The 21,895-nt window shown below is 39.9% G+C and overlaps 1 protein-coding gene across 2 annotated transcripts; it reads left to right on the top strand.

Moving 5' to 3' along the window:
• Nucleotides 1-1,316: 1,316 nt before the first annotated feature.
• ift57 (intraflagellar transport 57 homolog (Chlamydomonas)) lies at nucleotides 1,317-13,512 on the top strand. Of its 2 annotated transcripts, XM_014139136.3 has the most exons (11): nucleotides 1,317-1,764; nucleotides 1,926-2,100; nucleotides 2,352-2,470; nucleotides 6,156-6,246; nucleotides 6,352-6,423; nucleotides 6,792-6,914; nucleotides 7,025-7,096; nucleotides 8,276-8,407; nucleotides 11,597-11,659; nucleotides 12,200-12,266; nucleotides 13,032-13,512. In XM_014139136.3, exons 1-11 carry the CDS (start codon nucleotides 1,613-1,615, stop codon nucleotides 13,208-13,210), a joined length of 1,245 nt encoding a protein of 414 aa, XP_013994611.1. In that variant the 5' UTR covers nucleotides 1,317-1,612; the 3' UTR covers nucleotides 13,211-13,512. The 2 variants fall into 2 exon arrangements, with proteins under 2 accessions (XP_013994611.1, XP_082816820.1); XM_082960694.1 differs by lacking the exon at nucleotides 7,025-7,096.
• The last annotated feature ends 8,383 nt before the right edge of the window (nucleotides 13,513-21,895 follow it).

Genomic DNA, 21,895 nt, shown 5'->3' with positions numbered 1-21,895 from the left:
TTTGCTTTTCTTTCAAAAACAAGAACATTTCTAAGTGACCCCAAATTTTGGAACGGTAGTGTACATTTTTTAAATGGTTGATTATTTGTGTACTTGTTGACACTTTACTGCATTGTTACGAGCTAATAACCTAAGCATTTCGCTGCACCCCTTATAACAGTTGTTAAACTGTGTTACGCGACCAATAAACTTTGATTTTGAACAAGTGTAACTATATTGGCAAAGTGAAATTTAACATGTCCACATGAGGACAGTTATATCTCATTCTAAGATCAATAGGAAGATTTTTTTTTTAGGAATCAAGTTTTCAATGTCAGACACATTTCAATTACCTTTCAGTGAGATTTGCTTATTTTGTATCACAAGACAAGACAACTGGACACAAATGCAGAGCTGCACCCCACTTTGGCTATTTCCTCTTTCTATGTACATTTACTGCCGTCCAGTAATTACGAAATGTTCATATCTCAAATGCCCCTGGAACACAGCAGGCTGAGCCTGATTTCTCTCGTTAACTGGCACACACATGATGCGTTGCACCCTATGGTACATGCAAAGTAGCAGGCAGATTTAAGAAATAGCTGCCGGACAAGTCATTATTATACAGCCATGGGCAACAGTCTAATGGCAAACCATTATATACCTCCAGACACAGCTGTGGTTCCGCTAAAATCGACCCCCAAGCCCAGAATATGTCTCTAATCAAAGAGGGTGTTATATAGTTTTGCCTCCTGCGACAATCCAGGAAAATTATATTTCATTTATGAATATATACAAATTAGATTAAGGTTAGGGTTAGCATTAGGGTGAAGGTCCGTTTTTTCTGCAAGTCCTGCATTTTGGTCCTTTTGTCGAAAACAATCATGTTCCGCATTTTATCAACAAATTCAAACACGACTAGTTCAGACAAAAAGGTGGATTGTTCTGTATTTCAGACATACATTCCGACCTGTCTCTTGCAGTCATGTTGCACTTATGAAAATATATATATCATAAGATCGTGGTAGCATAAGCCTACTGGTGATGTTAAACACTTCTCCAGTCATGGTGAGATCTTCTGTGCAGCGCAACTCAGTTTAATGTTTTTGCTTGATCTGTTTAAGAGTCAGCTTAGTCCTTATACTCTCTCCTTACAATTCACGTATATTTTAACTGTTTCTATTAATTTCTCCGGGAGTAGTTTTTCGTCCACTGCAGTAGGTGGCAGCAAAACCACGACACCTGTGATAACGCTGCACTGGAACGTAAACGAAAGGTTGTTACGTAAGGACGCAAATAAAGTTACGTTAGGACGCATGTCGGCTGCTCTAGAAAAATAAGTGCAAGAGTTATTGATACAACTACTTGAATATTCATCTCAATACACAGGTAGTAACTGCATATATTTAATATAGAGATAATCGTTCAGACAAAACGTATTTTAGCTTTGTGGCTTTTTAGTTAACCAAGGAACTGATAACTTAGCTAGCTAACGTTATCTGGCTATATTAGGGTTGCTTGACAACACAGATGGTAACCAAAACAAGCTGAAGAAGACTGCACTGATCGGCATCAAAAATTGGTCAAGCACAAATTGGGTTGTTGTTAGCCTGCAAGAAGTGCCAAGAGAGAGATGGTAGATGACAATAGACGAGGGGACGATGAACGGGGTCCTGGAGCGGCATATCAAATGTTCGTGGTTATGGAGGACCTGCTGGACAAATTGAAGCTTCTGGATTACGAAGAGGAAGTTCTGGCAAAGCACAACATGAAACCTCTATCCAGGTTGGGAAGTAGCAACTAGCTAGCTATTATTGATGTTCAAAGTTTCCAAAGTGAAATTACAGTTCAGACTGCTAGGTATGACTGTCAAAATACATTGCAGTCAATTCCGGTAAGAGATGTAATAATAAGTAATACGTTGTCCCCCCTTGCAATCCATATAGGCATTATTTTGCATCCAGTGCCTACATGCCATCAAATCCAGGGGAGCAATTCTTCATGTTTACCATAATCGCGTCTTGGCTCATCAATGCAGCAGGGAGACCCTTCGAGCAGCCCCAGGAGTATGACGACCCCAACGCCACTGTATCCAACATTCTCTCACAGTTGAGAGCTTTTGTAAGCACAACTCAACTTACTGTACACGTTGGTGTCCCCATTGTTGTCTACTGTTTTGAATTGCAGACGACAGGGGGTTCTGTTTATCAACAACCTGTATTTGTCCTTTTTTCATTTCCATTGCATAATGTATCACATGACATTGCTGTGAAACTGTAAGGACCTATACTAAGCCAGATGGTCCAACTTTAGTATAAGACATATTTCAGACATTGCATCTTTGATCAAAATATTGCTCTCTCCTGACCCAGGGAGGACTGGTAGACTTTCCTCCCTCCAAACTAAAAGCTGGTTCAGGGGAACATGTTTGCTATGTGCTGGATCGGCTGGCTGAAGAGGCTCTGAAGGAGAGAGTGTTTTCCTGGAGAAGGTAAGTTAATGTCAATGATGTATATCAATTCTGGTTTGCTAATTATTACTTTTTTTTTTTTTTTTTAATTAGGCAAGTCAGTTAAAAACAAATTGTTATTTACAATGACGGCCTACCAAAAGGCAAAAGGCTTCCTGCGGGGACGGGGGCTGGGTTTAAAAATTTAAATATAGGACTAAACACACATCACGACAAGAGAGACAACACTACATAATGAGACCTAAGACAATAACATGGCAGCAACACAACATGACAACAACATGGCAGCAGCATAACATGGTAGCAGCACAAAACATGGTATAAACATTATTGGGCACAGACAACCGCACAAAGGGCAAAAAGGTAGAGACAACAATACGTCACACGAAGCAGTCACAACTGTCAGTAAGAGTGTCCATGATTGAGTGTTTGAATGAAGAGATTGAGATAAAACTGTCCAGTTTGAGGTTTTGTTGCAGCTCGTTCCAGTCGCTAGCTGCAGCGAACTGAAAAGAGGAGCAACCCAGGGATGGGTGTGCTTTGGGGACCTTTAACAGAATGTTACTGGTAGAATGGGTGTTGGATGTGCTATGTATTGACCATTGAGAGGCTTTAAAAACCACCTGTCAGTGATATTGGCACTCCCCAGTAGGCGCAGTCTTCCATAGGAATTAATGTAATTCTACAGTATTTCAATTAAATGTTTCAAGAACATAATTAAATGTATTTAAGTATTTTTTTGTTGTTGTAGTGGGGACAGTAACATTACTAATCTAAAAAAAAGGATACTTTAAGTCAGTTTTAATATATACACTACCGGTCAAAAGTTTTAGAACACCTACTCATTCAAGGGTTTTTCTTTATTTTTTGGATTTTCTACATGGTAGAATAATAGTGAAGACATCAAAACTAGGAAATAACACATGGAATCGTGTAGTAACCAAAAAAGTGTTAAACAAATCAAAATATATTTTATATTTGAGCTTCTTCAAATAGCCACCCTTTGCTTTGATGACAGCTTTGTTCACTCTTGGCATTCTTCCAACCAGCTTCACGAGGTAGTCACCTGGAATGCATTTCAATTAACAGGTGTGCCTTCTTAAAAGTTAATTTGTGTAATTTCTTTCCTTCTTAATGCCTTTGAGACAATCTGTTGTATTGTGACAAGGTAGGGGGAGTACACAGAAGATAGCCCTATTTGGTAAAATACCAAGTCCATATTATGGCAAGAACAGCTAAAATAAGCAAAGAGAAACGACAGTACATCATTACTTTAAGACATGAAGGTCAGTCAATACAGAAAGTTTCAAGAACTTTGAAACTGCAGTCGCAAAAACCATCAAGCGCTATGATGAAACTGGCTCTCATGAGGACCGCCACATGAATGGAAGACCCAGAGTTACCTCTACTGCAGAGGATAAGTTCATTGGAGTTCCCAGCCTCAGAAATGGCAACCCAAATATAAATGCTTCACAGAGTTCAAGTAACAGAGATATCTAGACATCAACTGTTCAGAAGAGACTGTGTGAATCAGGCCTTCATGGTCGAATTGCTGCAACAAAACACTACTAAAGGACACCAATAAAAAGAAGAGACTTGCTTGGGCCAAGAAACACGAGCAATGGACGGATGGAAATGTGTCCTTTGGTCTGGAGTCCAAATTGGAGATTTTTGGTTCCAACCCGCCATGTCTTTGTGAGATGCAGTGTGGGTGAAAGGATGATCTCCGCATGTGTATTTCCCACCGTAAATCAGGAGGAAGAGGTGTTATGGTGTGGGGGTGCTTTGCTGGTATCTTTGTCTGATTTTTATTTAGAATTCAAGGCACACTTAACTAGCATGGCTACCAAAGAATTCTGCAGTGATAGGCCATCCCATCTGGTTTGTGCTTAGTGGGACTATCGTTTGTTTTCAACAGGACAATGACCCAACACACCTCCAGGCAGTGTAAGAGCTATTTTACCAAGATGGAGAGCGATGGTTGAGAGAATGCCAAGAGTGTGCAAAGCTGTCATAGAGGCAAAGTGAAGCTATTTGAAGAATCTGAAATATAAAATATATTTTGATTTGTTTAACACTTGTTTTAGTTGCTATATGATTCCATATGTGTTAGTTCATAGTTTTAAAGTTCGCATAGATAGGTATTTTTTGTCAAACTTTAGGTGCGCTCACACTGCACTTTAGACCAGAGCTAAGAGCCTCCGGGTAGCTAAAATCTGTGTTCACACTTGCACATTCAAAAGTGTGCTAGCACCAACCTTAGCCCAGGGCTAGCTGGCTCCCCCCCAGAGCAGGGTTAACACCGACTTTTCGGGCGTAGCCCCAAAAACACGTTGCCAAAATAGCCAGTGGGGGTCAAGAACAATGCCTATAATGCTCACTGTCCAATCACAAAAGCAGCACCTAATTTACATATGCTGGTGATGCCTGTAATGTGTTCTGTGAGTTATTTTGACAAGTAAATTCATACTATTTAATCCTTAGTAACCATACTATTTAATCCATAGCAACCAAACATTGGTTGGTTGCTATGTCTGTCAAAAATGGTTGCTATGCAGGCTGGCTAAAGTCTTCTCAATTAGCCAACTAAAACTACAAACTCTACAGCTGGAAATGCAGCAAACGCTCCATTTTCCTCCGTTTTCATAGCTTTTCTATTGACATTAAATTGCATATATCCATGATAATAATATTGTTGCATGATTTCGCCTGAATCAGAAAAGTTGATGTCTCTTTTGTTCATAGCATTCTCTGTACAGGGGTGAGATTTCAAAAGCGAAATATTGTTTCCGATGTCGGACAGGTAGAAGGCAAGGTTTATACAAACCATCACTGTTGGAAATCAAATGCTAGGCTAGAAGCATGAGGAAATAATGTGTTAATAAATGTGTTATTGTTTATAGCATTGGTCACGGATCAGAGATAAAATGTTGGTCGCATGTTGTGTTTGTCCGTTAGCCCAGGGCTAAAGCTTAGCCCAGGGTTACCAAGTGCTTGTGTGAACACAAGCTAGACTGGCCCTGGGCTAACATAACCTGGGGCTAAGAACAATGCCAGTGTGAAAAGGCCTTTTACTAGCTATGAAAACATTACTCCACCAATGTCATCGTATTTCGAAGCTGTAGTTTAGGCTAAATGGTCATTAGCCCCCGTTAAGAATGACTGGGCACATCTTGCTTTGCCGGAGTAATGGTGCTTTCAAGACAACTGGGAACTCTGGGGGGAGAAAATGAGGTCAAATCACAACATCAGTGATATTCAGGTCGGAAAGTTGGAGCTCTAGAAAGACGCCCGAGTTCCCGACTTGGAATTCCAAGTTATGACCATTCTAAACAATTTTTCCCAGTCGGAGATCGTTACATTTACATTGACATTTTAGTCATTTAGCAGACGCTCTTATCCAGAGCGACTTACAGTAGTGAATGCATACATTTCAATTAATTTCATACATTTCTTTTTTCCCGTACTGGCCCCCCCCCCCCCCCCCGTGGATATCGTTTTATTCAGAGTTCCAGGTTGTCTTGAACATACTGAAGTCGGAAGTCTGAGATTTCCAAGTTCCCAGTTGTTTTGAATGCAATATTAGTATGGCTGAGAGCCTCTTGAGAACATTTATAACAATGGTGTGATGTGACGTAGGTGCAACCAATTAAAAAGTTTAACATCGCTAGCCTAGTGCAATCCCTATTCCCCTGTCTTTTCCCAGACCAAACTACCCTACAGAGGAGATGGAAGAAGAGTCTGTGATGGAGGATGATGCAGAGCTGACTCTCAGTAAAGTGGAAGAGGAGATGACAGTGGGTATCCCCATCGAAGTGTCCCCTGGTGATAGGCCTATTTGTATATGTTGTACTCATCACTTTTTAAAATATGTCTATTTAAAAATAAATCCCTTAATAAAGGAGGAACCAGACGACTACGAGGAAGAAAACGTCATGGATCTAGAGGCACTTAAATCAAGGAGCAATCAAAGTGTGAGTTGCAGTTGCTGTAATGTTATACTAATAGCTGGATACAAACAATGAACTGTAATGGTGTACATATTTACTGTCCCAATAAGAGTTCTGTTTGGACATTGTGGATACTTTGTTACTACACATACAGTGGATGTGCTGTATTGTATTTTTCATGTGTGGTTAATACTAGGCTACATGTAGGCTACTGCTGATTTTAAAATCAGATTTTTCATTTCTATGCAGTTCCCTGTCTGTAGATGTAGAAAGGCTAGTCACCAGTGGACTCAAACAAATATAAAATAAATGTTTATCTTTTTGTAGCTCTTGCTCATTCCCTCATAGTGTACATACTATCATTCCCAACGCTAACCCCTTCATTCTCACAGGAGGCCAGACTATCTTCAAAGCCAGACAATATACTGGAATCAAACATGGACGCTGCCGAGTGGAATCTAGAGGTCGAGCGGGTTCTCCCACAACTGAAGGTCACAATCAGAACAGACCACAAGGTAAAGATTGCTACAGCTGTAAATTCTGGCATTGCTCTCTCAAAATCAATGCAGGGCCGGGCAATAGCCTAAACCCTGAGTGTTTGTAACAAGACTATGTCCACTACTAGGACTGGAGGATCCATGTGGACCAAATGCATCAGCACAAAGACGGGATCAAATCATCTCTCAAGGAGGCCAAGGTGGACTTTAGTCCTTTACAGTTGGACTCAGTTTTCTCTGTCTAGGTTACATCACTTTGATACCATCTAGAAAGATGTAAGACACATCTTGTTTTGACTAGCGACATGGCCCTCTCACCAGACATGGGTTCAAATGAGGGTTGGGGTCAATTCAGGAAGTAAAATAAAATTCCCATTCAATAATTTTAAAGGGCATCCATTTTCAATAACTTCTCAATAAACTGAAATTTATAAGCTATTTATATTTAAGTTGTTCCATTTTTTATTTTATTTTTTCAAATCACTGCCTTAATTTGATTGGCCCCAAACCTGGTTCAAATAGACAATTTATTTATTTTCTTTCAAATACTTTGAGTGTTTGATTGAGACTGAAGGGAGTGCCAGGTGTGTGGGTCTGGCACTTTTGTGACGAATCCGTCAGTTCCATTATGCCAGGCAAGCTCAATCAAGCGCAGCAAAAGAAAGAAAACGTATTCATTCATAGGTTGCACCACCTTCACTCGGTCGCGTCATGCCATTGTTATGAACATTCTCAAGCCACCCTCTATCGGGGGCGCCATAGTGGTGCCCTAAAGTGGTGAAAAGCCCAGTCATTCTGGGCAAAGGCTAACTACTGTTTAGTCTAAATTAAACTATAGTGCGTGGAAATAAGATGACGTTGCTAAAGTAGTAAAATATTTAGTAGGAAACAATTTTGCCAGCATTATCATGTCGTCTTTACTTTAGACAGATGGATGGCAATGTTGTTATTAGCTAGCAAATTTCGTAGAAATAGCTGGAAATGCTAATGTTAGCTAGCTAAAATCTGGTGGTCTACCCTCAATCTAAGCTAGCTAGCTAACGTTATTTTGCATTTAAAGTCAATCTGATGACATCAAAAGGTTTTCCCACTAATTATTTGACTCCTTTTGAATGTCATTGTATTTCCAAGCCACTGTAATGCGCTTTTGATGATCTTTATCAGCGCTCATTGACGATGCATCAGTCCAAAACGAATGTTGAAAACAATATTGTGACGAAACATGCAACCCATGAATAAGCTACTTTATCTGAGTCTCACTGTCTGACAAGACTAGCACCTATCACACAGCCAATCTCTCATGTCATTCTATTACTTTAAATGAATTATGTTAGTAATGTATTATAGAGCTAAAGCTGCTATGTGTACCTATTTGGTAGGGCTACCTAGACAAACTGCAGGAGGAGATCGGTAAGACCCTGGAGAAGGTGGGCAGCAGGGAGAAATACATCAACAACCAGCTGGAACACCTTATCCAGGACTACCGCAGCGCCCAGTCCAAACTCAGCGAGGTAAGCATCCATACAGTGGTGTAAAGTACTTAAGTAGTACTTTAAAGTATTTTTACTTAAGTCGTTTTGGGGTGTATCTGTACTTTACTTCACTATTTACAGTACCAGTCAAAAGTTTGGTCACACCTACTCATTCAAGGGTTGTTCTTTATTTTTACTATTTTCTACATTGTAGAATAATAGTGAAGACAACAAAACTATGAAATAACGCATATGGAATCATGTAGTAGCCAAAAATATATATTTTATATTTGAGATTCTTTAAATTAGCCACCCTTTTGGGTTGAGGTCGGGTGATTGTGTAGGCCAGGGAATCTGATGCATCACTCCTTCTTGGTCAAATAGCCCTTACACAGCCTGGAGGTGTGTTGGGTCATTGTCCTGTTGAAAAACAAATGATAGTCCCAATAAGCGCAAACCAGATGGAATGGTGTATTGCTGCAGAATGCTGTGGTAGCCATGCTGGTTAAGTGTGCCTTGAATTCTAAATAAATGACTGACCGTGTCACCAACAAAGCACCATCACACCTCCTCCATGCTTCACGGTGGGAACCACACATGTGGAGATCATCCGTTCACTTACTCTGCGTCTCAAAAAGACACAGCAGTAGGAACCAAAAATCTCAAATTTAGACTCATCAGACCCAAGGACAGATTTCCACCGGTCTAATGTCCATTGCTCGTGTTTCTTGGCCCAAGCAAGTCTCTTCTTCTTATTGGTGTCCTTTAGTAGTGTTTTTTTTCTTCACCAATTCAACCATGAAGGCCTGATTCACTCACTCTAAACAGTTGATGTTGATGTGTCTGTTACTTGAATTCTGTGAAGCATTTATTTGGGCTGCAATTTCTGAGGCTGGTAAATCTGATGAACTATCCTCTGCAGCAGAGGTAACCATGGGTCTTCCTTTCCTGTGGCGGTCCTCATGAGAGCCAGTTTCATCATAGCGCTTGATGGTTTTTGCGACTGCACTGGAAGAAACTTTAAAAGTTCTTAATTTTCTGGATTGACTGACCTTCATGTCTTAAAGTAATGATGGACTGTCATTTCTCTTTGCTTATTTGAGTTGTTCTTGCCATAATATGGACTTGGTCTTATACCAAATAGGGCTATCTTCTGTCACAACACAACTGATTGGCTCAAACGCATTAAGAAAGAAAGAAATTTAAAAAAAAGAACTTTTATCAAGGCACACCTGTTAATGGAAATGCATTCCAGGTGACTACCTCATGAAGCTGGTTGAGAGAATGCCAAGAGTGTGCAAAGCTGTCATCAAGGCAAAGTGTGGCTACTTTGAAGAATCTGACATATAAAATATATTTTGTTTTGTTTAACACTTTTTTGGTTACTACATGATTCCATATGTGTTATTTCATAGTTTGGATGTCTTCACTATTATTCTACAATGTAGAAAATAGTAAAAATAAAGAAAAACCATTGAATGAGTACGTGTGTCCAAACTATTAACTAGTACTGTATATTTTGACAACTTTTACCTAAAGAACATTTTTTTTACTTTTTACTCCATACAGTTTCCCTGACAGCCAAAAGTACTTGTTACATTTTGAGTGCTTAGCAGGACAGGAATATGATCAAATTCATGCACCTATCAAGAGAACATGTGGTCATCCCTACTGCCTCTGGCAGACTCACTAAACACAAATGCATCTTTTGTAAATAATGTCTGAGTGTTGTAGTGTGCCCCTGGCTATCCAATAGATTTTAAAAACAAGAAAATGTGCCGTCTGCTTTGCCCCGTTACCCCTACCTACATGTACAGTGCATTCAGAAAGTATTCAGACCCCTTCACCTTTTCCACATTTTGTTACATTAGTCTTATTGTTAAATGGATTCAATAAATAGAAATCCTCAGCAATCTACTCACAATACCCCATAATGACAAAGTGAAAACAGGTTTTTATACATTTTAGAAAATGTATTAAAAAAAAAAAAGATACCTTATTTAAATAAGTATTCAGACCCTTTGATATGAGACTCGAAATTGAGCTCAGGTGCATCCTGTTTCTTTGAGATGTTTCTACAACTTGGAGAACATCCTATGGTAAATTCAATTGATCGGACATGATTTGGAAAGGCACACGTGACAGAGAGCAATGTGAGTGAGAGGCACTTTGGATTGCGCAGCACACTCAGGGAGAAGGGCACAACGCAACACTCCGGGAAGCAAAAGGCATGAATTTTTCTAAGGTGCATTACGGCCACGAAGGTGACGCCGCCGGGAAATTCGAGGCATTATCAAGTGCTTGTCAAATTGTGAATGAGAGGCTATTGGAGTGTGTACAGCCTGCGCAAAAAAAAACCATGCCTTTCAAGTGACTTTTTTCAAATCATCATGAGTCACATCATGCAACCTTACAATGTATTAAAAATCAAAACATATAGCCCAACGTTTGTAGAACAACTAAATTAATAACTCTAAATTAAGGATATAGGAGTACCTATTTACTTGTTAACCACCCTCAACACAGAATAGCCGCATGTGTGCACTCCCTCAAATCGTTTGGAGAACATATTTATATTTTATTCAGCTTTGTTCAATTGTTTTTTTCATACTATAAAATAATATAAAATAATGCCACGGAATTATAAGCAAATATTCTTTGCTAAATGAACAAGTGTAGCCATCAGCCATTTGGCATAGCCACATCAGGACCTAACATAAGGACAACTCAGAGTATGATATTCTCTTCTGAAATAGACAATGTTCTTTATAGCATGCTTCTTTTAGACTGCTCTAAAATAAATGATTTATTGTTAAGGTGTAGGCTGCTCTAAAATAAATGATTTATTGTTAAGGTGTAGGCTATATACTTTTTAAAATGGCTTGTAAGGCTATGTGTGGAAGCTAGGAGATGCTAAATGTGTTTATGTTAATTAACAGTCAGTTACCGTGAGACCGACAGTTATTTGCTTGACGATCACCGGCTGACAAAATTTCGTGACCGTCACAGCCCTAGTCCTACCCATGGTATACGGTCTGATGACACTGCTTTCAGCCAATCAGCATTCAGGGCTCGAACCAACCAGTTTATAAAATAGAATATCCAATACCAGTATACAGTATTTTTTTGCTGTGGTATGCGTTGGTCAGCAATGCAGAGGCACAACTAATTGGCTTATTTGGGGGGGGGACAAGCATACAGACATGTTGACCTTTTTTGTATTCCAAGGCAAGGGAGTGCTACAAGCAGGGAAGTGGTGGAGTTACAGAGAGGACCAGAGTTCTGGCTGAGGTCAGTGACCACATCACACACAGTAAACCACAGTATGCAGGTCATTCTCATACCATGTTCTCATAACCCTAGCCAATCATTCTCATAACATTCACACTATTGTAAAAACAATATTCTCATTCACATTACGGTCATGTGGTTTTTGAACCAGTCATTCTTTCCCAATTTGTTCACGGAATTATTTTACACCAACGTCATGATATAGTCCTTAATGGCCATATATGGTATATTACCTATCTCTTATCCTCTGTAAATACGCTCATTTGCATGTCACGTCAATGATATCATGTCACCGTGTGGGACTGTGGGTTGGAGTGGGCGCCCTGGGCGGCTGCCCATGTTGCCTATACCTAAATCCGCCACTGCAAATGATATATATTTTTTGTACGTTGTTTGCAAACTGATATGTGGCACATATTAATGCCAAAATAACATGCAAAAAATACTACCTATCTCTTATCCTCTGTAGATACTTCTTAGTGCCATAGATGACAGAAGTTCTGATGTCAACTATCTCAGTGCTGTCTCATTCTAACCTAGATCACAGAGGAGTTGGAGAAGGTGAAGCAGGAGATGGAGGAGAAGGGCAGCAGTATGTCTGATGGAGGTGAGTCTGTAAATGAAAACATACCAGATTAGGGAATCTACACAGCACTATAGCTTTAAGCCTTTTCCACTGCAAGCTGGACAAAATAGTGAATATGACGCAATTCCCACACTAAAAAGTCAGAGGGGACGTCACATCCTATTGCGTTACATGCGTCATTAGGTTGGGCACCTTGCTGTGGCCTGGCTGGTCTAGTAGTAATGCCACAGTCTCCGGCACACACGTCTACGGTGTCGGTATATGTTAGAATCTGGCCTACTGCCCTTTATCTTTCCCCACTGTCATCCTCTGTCATTCAATATAATCGGAAAGTACCTTAAATGTATATTTTTTAAATTGGGCACTTTGCAAACCCATGCATTTTTTGGGGTCTTGATGGGTGAAGCAACAGTTCTTGATTTAAAATACATTATATAGTGACGGTTCTTTTATCATTGAATCTATTGAAGAAAGGTTATAAATCAAGTTGTTAGATCATTAAAAACATGATTTATTTTGGAATCTATTCATGTATAATGATTATGACAAATTGTTTTGAAAATGTTTGATATTATTACTGGTCTCGTGTGGCTCAGTTGGTAGAGCATGGTGTTTGCAACGCCAGGGTTGTGGGTTCGATTCCCATGGGGGACCAGTACAGAGAAAAAATGTATGAAATGTATCCATGCACTACTGTAAGTCGCTCTGGATAAGAGCGTCTGCTAAATGACTAAAATGTCAAATTTAAATTAGTTTTCTTAACCTTTTGAGCTTTTTGAATTACAGCCCCGGTGGTGAAAATCAAGCAGAGTCTGACCAAGCTCAAGCAGGAGATTGTTCAGATGGACATTCGGATAGGAGTGGTGGAGCACACACTACTGCAGGCCAAGCTAAAGGAGAAGTCCAACATGACTCGAGACATGCACGCCACCAATATCCCAGAGCCTGCCATCGGCGCATACTGAGATATACACAGTATGGCATTATCTATCATTAGCTTACTGAACTTTATATACCGATACATTATGCCTGTACAATTATATTATTTACATGGTATGGCACCTGCTATGAGAAGGCAAGCAGTGGATTACATCCTGACTACAGCCAATTTACCAAAGTCCTTAAATTATTCTAAATGGTCTGTTTAAGCAGACACATAGAGAGACATCTGTGTTGTTCTGACTTCAACTGTCATATATTTCGTATCATATTTGATTGCATTCTAAGGCTTTGTTGGTGTGGTTGAATTAAAGTTTCTCAGTATTTACATACATTGGAATTATAAAACACAGATTTGAATGCCCATATGTTTTACATGCAGGGTTAAGTTTTCTAATTGCCATATTTGTAATGGAGATAATTAAACTGAGATTTTTTTTTTTACAAATAAGAAGTTGTATAATACTACTGATGATTATGTGTATTTGATGGGGACATTTATTTAGACTTTTTGATCTGGTATGACTCATGAAATGTCTGGAAAGGTGAAATTAAACATCCATCCAGCCATTTGTAACTAAAAGAATTGTACCATATAGAAAAGTGGAAATACTTAAAGTCTGCTGAGATTGATTGCCAGCAATGTTTGCTATGTCAGGGTACATTATGAAACATTAATATAAACATCCAAAAGTAACTTTGGAATTCATAACTTTGAAGCAGGTTTATTCAGAGGGGTTGGGTTAAATGCAGAAGACACAAACTGTTAGGGCCTACATAAAGCTGTCCCAACAGCAGTCCCAACATCTTACCACTGCTACACCTGCTATCAGCGGAGCCTTGTCTGGCAGCGAAACAGTTAATTCAGCCTAATTTACTGCCTTTAAAAAAACATAGCTGATATGGCTGATTTGCTTAAACAAATGTGGTTTCTACTGACAATTGAGATGTACAAGCTATGGCATAAGGGAACGACAAGCGGATAAGAGGCAATCCGTAATTTTGATTAAGACAATGAGCGAGCTAGGACAGACATTGTATAACTATTTGTTCAGCACTTTTGAAATGTACAGCGACAGAATTCAGAACAGGGGCCATCTTACAGTGTTCTCCCTGTACACCAAGTCAGAACCGTAGGATAAATAAAGGGGATGTATAAGCAGACAATGAATGCTTTTACAATTTTCAATGATTACATTTCTCAAAAACAGGTTTAAGGCTACATGTGTACCACCAAGTCAGAACAGTAGGCGAAATGAAGAGGTGAAAATAGACCAAATTATTAGGGTGATGCACATGGGCTACTAACAGCTTAATACACAACATACACATATGACTTTCTTAGCTACAGTATACGTATTTGCCTGGTATATTACATAATTTATGCAGCAGCATACAAGACATTTTTGGACTGTGCTCACTTGAACAGGAAGGTGGGGCGGCGGTCCTTCATGGGGAAATTTTGTCATCAAAGTCTGGCATTCTCTGGATTTACTGGGAACTCCAACAACAACAAAAAAAGGTTGAATCATGATGACTTCATTGATCTTCAGGTCGTAGGTCTAGAAAGAGGCTCGAGTTCCCGATTTACAATTCCAAGTTGGATGAAGGTTCAAAACGTATTTTCCCAGTCGTAGCTCATTTTTCCCGTGTTCCCAGTTGTCTTGAACTCACAAAAGTCTGATTTTGCAGTTCCGATTTAACAGTTGTTTTGAGCGCGGCACAAATCATGGTTCATTGGCGGCATGGCCAACTCCAATGTATAGCTAATGATTGCTTTGCAAACCACTCATTGTGGAATTTGCGATTTCCAACTTGTTGTGTAATGTTTATGTCCAATGGCTGATGAGCACCGATACGTTTTATCTATAATTTATCGTAATTATTTATCTTCATATGACAAGGATTAAAAAGGATTTGCCAGTAGATTGTCGAGTTGATTCATGATGATGACTGCTAGCTAAGATTTTGAAAGTATGCTGTTGACATGATCAGTCCAATCGAAGCTACTGTAGATATAACGTGATTTGATTTAATTTTATCTGTGTCAAATGACCTGGAGCCTTCTTGGAAGGGCACTTCTAATGTAACTTTATGGCAGCACCCAAGGGGCTACAATTTTAGAGCTCTACCTTTAGAATTGGCGGTGACGTAGTGTTCCCATGAGTGACAGAACACTGAGCCAATCACAGCGCAACGCTCCTTCATTTCTGCTGGCTTGCCCCACCACCACAGAAAGCACTGAGCTAGGCTGAAAAACCTGCATTTTGGAGCTGACTTACTCAGGAAAACAAAACAGAGACCATATTTGTATACGGGATTATTAACTCAATGACAATGGCGGTTCTAGCTTGTATGGCTCCCTGGGTGAACCCCCCCTTCAGACTCCCCGCCCCCCCAAAAATATCACCATTCTGCACTAACTAATTTTTATTCAGACATTTGGAACAACACAAATAAATAATCATAACATTTAAAACTATATAAATGTAAAAACAAATACAAAAATTAGACTCATAAATATCAAAAAGTAACAAATTTGTGTTGATTTGGCACTCGAGCATCAATACATTACCCATTAGTATGATTTGATATGTTTTCTTATTTTTCTTAAAATTTGTATCCTGTTTTAGCATATAAAAAATGCTTGGAAAGATCAGAGGTTGGACCTAAGCAAGTGTTTAAATACTTCCCAGTCCAGGAAACAATTCTATGGTGAAGTGAATATTCAAAATATTCAAAACTCCTTGCACACAGAACACCCAGCTGGTGATGGTGATTTAACTGAGTAGAACAATCCTTCTACACCAGACACTGTCAACCAAGAGTCAAGACTAAACCAATTCACCTTGGTGGTGTGCAAACTGGTTTTATATTATTCTTAACGATTTCTCACAAACCAGAAAAAAATGCAACAATATGTCTGTGAAACTATATGTTCACAGTATTATGAATAAATTGTGGTTTATTTGGTAACATTTCGTAGTGTGACATTTTACTAATTGCACTTGTACTGTACAAAGTTAGAGGTGAGCTATTTGATAGATTGCCCTGCTCCTCCTACCTCGGGCTTCCAGTGGGGAGACCAGTCATTCTTTCCCAATTTGTTCACGGAATTATTTTACACCAACATCATGATATAGTCCTTAATGGCCATATATGGTATATTACCTATCTCTTATCCTCTGTCAATACGCTCATTTGCATGTCACGTCAATGATATCATGTCACCGTGTGGGACTGTGGGTTGGAGTGGGCGCCCTGGGCGGCTGCCCATGTTGCCGATACCTAAATCCGCCACTGCAAATGATATATATTTTTTGTACGTTGTTTGCAAACTGATATGTGGCACGTATTAATGCCAAAATAACATGCAAAAAAGATATATATAATAATTAGTTTGCCTCACCTTGGGCAAATGTAGTGGGTGTTCATGGTGAGTGTCTTTTAGGTTCCAGTTGTTGTAGCTAGTCAACTTTCAGTAGACACCCCCATGAGTGTCTTTCAGAACCCCTCCTAAAACCCCACCTGTTTTCTTGCTGGGGAACATAACAAAATGGGGGCTCGTCCGGGATATTGTTTCCCATGGTAGTCGCTCTAGTCACCTACTCTGAAGCTGCTGTGCCCAGATATTTGAGTGTTGAAAATACACTTTTATCGTAGAGTTTCTGTCACTGACATCCACCTTGAGGGGTTATAACATTGGGGGAATAATTTTGAAAGTTGCAAAAACATTAGATTAAACCCATGGACTTTAATTTGGAAGAATTTGTGGGAATCCTTGCATGGGAGATGCTCGATAAATGTACAAAGGCGAATCTGCTCGTCGTTGCAAAGAATTATGACACCAAGGTGGCATCTGGCGATCCAAAAGCAGTAGTCAAAGAGTTGATCGGTACTGCTTTGGTGGAGGAGGAAATCCTTCCAGAGATGGAGGTTGATGAAAAGGGTCCTACGGGTAGTAGGGTGAGTCCTGTAGACGCGCAACTGCGCGAGTTAGAACTAAAGGCAAAATTGGAGCAACAGAAATTAGAGCTCGAGCACAGGGAGAGAGAACGTGATGAGAGATTGGAGCAACAGAAATTTGAGTTTGAGCACAAGGAAAGGGAACAGGAATGTGAGCCTCCCATTCGATGAAGAGAGATATATCTGGAAGCACTCTGAATCCAGTCAGGCCATCCTGCACCCTCAACCGAGTTTGATCTTGCTCGAAACAGCCGACTTGTACCACCTTTTAATGAAAAAGAGGTGGATGTATATTTTACTCTGTTTGAGCAGATTGCCATATCCATAAAATGGCCACGAGATATTTGGTCACTGCTCCTCCAAAGTGTTCTGGTGGGAAAAGCTTAGAAAGTCTACGCTGCTTTATCTCTTGACCAGAGCTCAAATTATGACACTGTTAAAGCTTCTATCCTTCGGACTTACGAGTTGGTCCCAGAGGCATACAGACAGCAGTTTCATAAATTACAAAAGGCAGAATCACAAAGTCATGTTGAGTTCGCAAGGGAACAAGTATGTATTTTTGATCTGTGCTATGGTTCTCAAGAGGTCAAGGACCTTGAGGATTTAAAGACTTGCTTTCACAAAGGAATTGCAACCTACATTGATGAGCACAAGGATCTCACTCTTGAAAGCTGCAGTTCTTGCAGATGAGTTTGTGTTGACACATAAAACTATCTTCACAGTAGTTATCCTTACGTAAAAAGCAATCCAGAAAAGTCACCTCCTTCTGTGAGGTTTCAGTCCATTTCTACAGCGCCCAAAGATAAAGATCGGGAGAAAACTGTTTTTTCGTATCCACCAGTTTGTCATTACTGCTGTGAAAAAGGACACGTCTTTCAGTGTCCTAAGTTGAAACAGAAACATTTGAGAGAGAAAAAGCTGTTTCTTCTTGTGGGAGCACTCCAGCCCATTAAGTCTCTGGTTGGGACTGGTGTATCTCCTAAACCAGATTTTTGTATCAGATGTGTATGAACCCTTTGTGTATTCCCAGCGTGTGCCGGTACATGTGCTGTGTCTAAGAAGGTTGCTGGGAGCAAGTCTATTGTTGAGGATGTCAGCGATACTACCATGGTCGATCTGAGGTTGGCTCACGATGGTAGTATAGCAGGCCATCTTGGGGTCAACAAGAAGCATGACCATATCTTGATTAACTTATTCTGGCTTGGTCTGAAACAGGATGTTGTGGCTTACTGTATATTTTTTTGCGTTTGCCAGCGGACAGGGTAAACCGAACCAATCTGTACTGGTTGCACCTTTGCAGTTTATTCCTGCTTTTGACTAACCTTTCAGCAGGGTTCTGGTGGACTGTGTTGGTCCTTTGCCCACAGCCAAGAGTGGTAACCAGTTTCTCTTAACCATAATGTGTGCTGCCACTCGTTTCCCTGAGGCCATTCCACTGAGGAAAATCACGGCTCCCAGTATTGTTAAGGTCCTGGTGAAATAATTTTCAACGTTTGGACTTTCGCAGGTAGTGCAGTCGAACCAAGGATCAAATTTCATGTTAAAGGTCTTCCAGCACGTGCTACAACCGTTTGGTGTATCCCATTGCCCCTCTAGTGCCTACCACCCAGAGTTTCTGTGTGCCACTGCCTGTAACACTTTATCAGAAGCACTTGATCAATGATGTCTGAAGCTTTGTTTCGTCAAACAAGCGCCTGATGGGTTTAGTGTTGCTTTGGTAGGAGATAAAAATGCTTTGCTGCGCACGCGGTCCGGGGTGTGGTACATCATCTATAATAATTTGGCTGCTCTAAATCATTTTTACCAGCAGGTGCCACTGTGTTGATCAAAGCCTTGAGTAATTAATCTATAATTTCAACACAGTTGGCTGGAAAACCTCAACGCTTCCATCACTAGTTTAAACTCAAGGTACTCCAGGTGTGCATATTTGTATTCTTTGCTCTCTTTATTAGTGATGGGACGATTGATACTGGAGCTCCGATGCAGTTTTCAAAGCTCTACTTATCCTACACAATGTACCGACGCTTGTTTCAAAGTAACATCATGTGATCAATTACGTCTGAAGCTTCGTTTGATGACTCGGTTTTTCAAACCATGAGTTGCAAAATGCAAGATCCCACTGATTTCGCCTTGGTGCTTTCTTAGATTCCAAATTGCTTTCAAACACCAACCTTTACTGGACACCGTACTTACAATGTAATTAGGATTCTTTTTTCATGTAGCGTCTTCTAATTAACTAAACCTGAATGGTAGCTCAGCAGGTAGAGTCGGGGGTCTCGGGCACCAGAAAACTCAGACAGGGAATGGGGTGGAATCCCGGCGAAGGCATATTATTTAGAAAATCATTTTGACACCACACTTTTTACACATTGTTGTTTAAATAATTATTTTTGAGCAGTATAAGTATAAGCTTCTGTCTTAAGCATCCTAAATAATACCATAGATTCCATTTTGACAGCAAAAAAAAAGGGAAGCATGATGGAAGGTGCGTACCTGCAATGGTAGCTGATTGTAGGCTATGAAGACTTGCAACAAACCACTGTGCCATGGAGAATTGCTGAAAAGTGTGGAAAAAGCATATATTGCAACATCAAAGGCTTTGTTTTATTCCTGTCCAGCAGATGTCACTATTGTGCATTGTGTTAAAAGCTCAGCGTAATGAACTGTTTTTCAGCACAATTTGGTAAAAGTCCGAAAGGCTTCGGTTTCCCATCACTACTCTTCATCACACTTCATCTTCACCAGATATGGAGCTCCTTTTGCTAAATAATATTTGATAGCCTATAGTTCTATTCTATTATAATGATGTAGGTTACAAATCTGTTTTATAATTTGTTGAATAATGAAAATCAAGTAAATGGTCGTGTCCGAATACCCATACTTGCGTCCTAAATAATAGGCTGTTTGAGTATGCGAAAAATTAAGTTTAATAGTTTTGTTAATCAGGCCTTTTGATTAAAACATATGGATTATTTTACTTTTGTAGGCTAGGCTATTTAATTATTTAATTTGTGGATCAAGCCATAGCATTCATTCTGATCTCGTTCCCAATGATCAGTGCTTTGGTTTTTTACACTGAACAAAATATAAACACAACATGTAAAGTGTTTGTCCCATGTTTCATGAGCTGAAATAAAATATCCCAGAAGATTTCCATATGCACAAAAATGTTATTTCTCTCAAATATTGTGCACAAATTTATTTTAATCCCTGTTGGTCAGCATTTCTCCTTTGCCAAGATAATCCATCCACCTGACAGTTGTGGCATATCAAGAAGCTGATTAAACAGCATGATCATTACTCAGGTGCACCTTGTGATGGGGACAATAAAAGGCCACTCTAAAATGTGCAGTTTTGTCACACAACACAATACCACAGATGTATCAAGTTTTGAGGTAGTGTGCAATTGGCATGTTGACTGCAGGAATGTCCACCAGAACTGTTGCCAGAGAACTGAATGTTCATTTCTCTACAGCGTCATTTTAGAGAATTTGGCAGTACGTCCAACCGGCCTCACAACCGCAGACCACGTGTATGGTGTCGTGTGGGTGAGCGGTTCGCTGATGTCAACGTTGTGAACAGAGTACCCCATGGTGGCGGTGGGGTTATGGTATGGGCAGGCATAAGCTACGGACAACAAACACAATTGCATTTTATCAAATCAAATTTTATTGGTCACATATACATATTTAGCAGATGTTATTGCGGGTGTAGCGAAATGCTTGTGTTCCTAACTCCAACAGTGCAGTAATATCTAACAATACACACAAATCTAAAAGTAAAAGAATGGAATTAAGAAATATATAAATATTAGGACGAGCAATGTCTGAGTGGTATTGACTAAAATACAGTAGAATAGAATACAGTATATACATATGAGATGAGTAAAGCAGTATGTAAACATTATTAACGTGACTAGTGTTCCATTATTAAAGTGACCAGTGATTCCATGTCTATGGATATTGGCCAGCAGCCTCTAAGGGGCAGGGTTAAATAACCGGGTGGTAGCCGGCTAGTGATGGCTATTTAACAGTCTGATGGTCTTGAGATAGAAGCTGTTTTTCAGTCTCTCCGTCCCAGCTTTGATGCACCTGTACTGACCTCGCCTTCTGGATGATAGTGGGGTGAACAGGACGTGGTTCAGGTGGTTGATGTCCTTGATGATCTTTTTGGCCTTCCTGTGACATCGGGTACTGTAGGTGTCCTGGAGGGCAGGCAGTGTGTTGTGAATGTATTGTAATGTTTTTAAAATTGTATAAACTGCCTTAATTTTGCTGGACCCCAGGAAGTGTAAATACAAATACTGTCCGCGACGTGGCAGTTTCCCTTTGTAATCCGTGATTGCCTGCAACATACATCTCGTGTCTGAGCCATTGAATTGCGACTCCACTTTGTCTCTGTACTGACGTTTCGCCTGTTTGCTTGCCTTACGGAGGGAATAACTACACTGTTTGTATTCGACCATATTTCCAGTCACTCCGAAGTCCAGCCAGTGGCGTCTTGGAGCAGGCTCTGGGATTAGTTAAATTTCCCTGGGGGGTACGAACTAAGTATCCAATTCGGGAAAGTAGTATTCCTGGTCGTAATGCTGGTGAGTTACCACCGCCCTTATTCCAAAAGTTCTGTATGTAACAACACAAAAAAACATTCTGGGATAATAATGTAAGAAATAACACACAAAAAAACGAAATAATGCAAAGGAGCTACTAGCAGAGCTGCCATGTCTTTCGGCACCTTGCTGCCTG

Source organism: Salmo salar, chromosome 14, assembly GCF_965601325.2.
Source record: "Salmo salar chromosome 14, fSalSal1, whole genome shotgun sequence".
Taxonomy (NCBI): domain Eukaryota; kingdom Metazoa; phylum Chordata; class Actinopteri; order Salmoniformes; family Salmonidae; genus Salmo; species Salmo salar.
Note: the sequence above shows the minus strand (reverse complement) of the source record. Positions and strands in the feature narration are given on the sequence as shown.

Excerpts from the sequence above, each read along its gene's own strand:
- ift57 (XM_014139136.3), top strand. The coding sequence starts at position 1,613 with ATGGTAGATGACAATAGACGAGGGGACGATGAACGGGGTCCTGGAGCG. Across the intron at positions 2,101-2,351 it reads TCTCACAGTTGAGAGCTTTT|GGAGGACTGGTAGACTTTCC; the intron begins GTAAGCACAACT and ends CTCCTGACCCAG. Across the intron at positions 12,267-13,031 it reads CAGCAGTATGTCTGATGGAG|CCCCGGTGGTGAAAATCAAG; the intron begins GTGAGTCTGTAA and ends TTTGAATTACAG.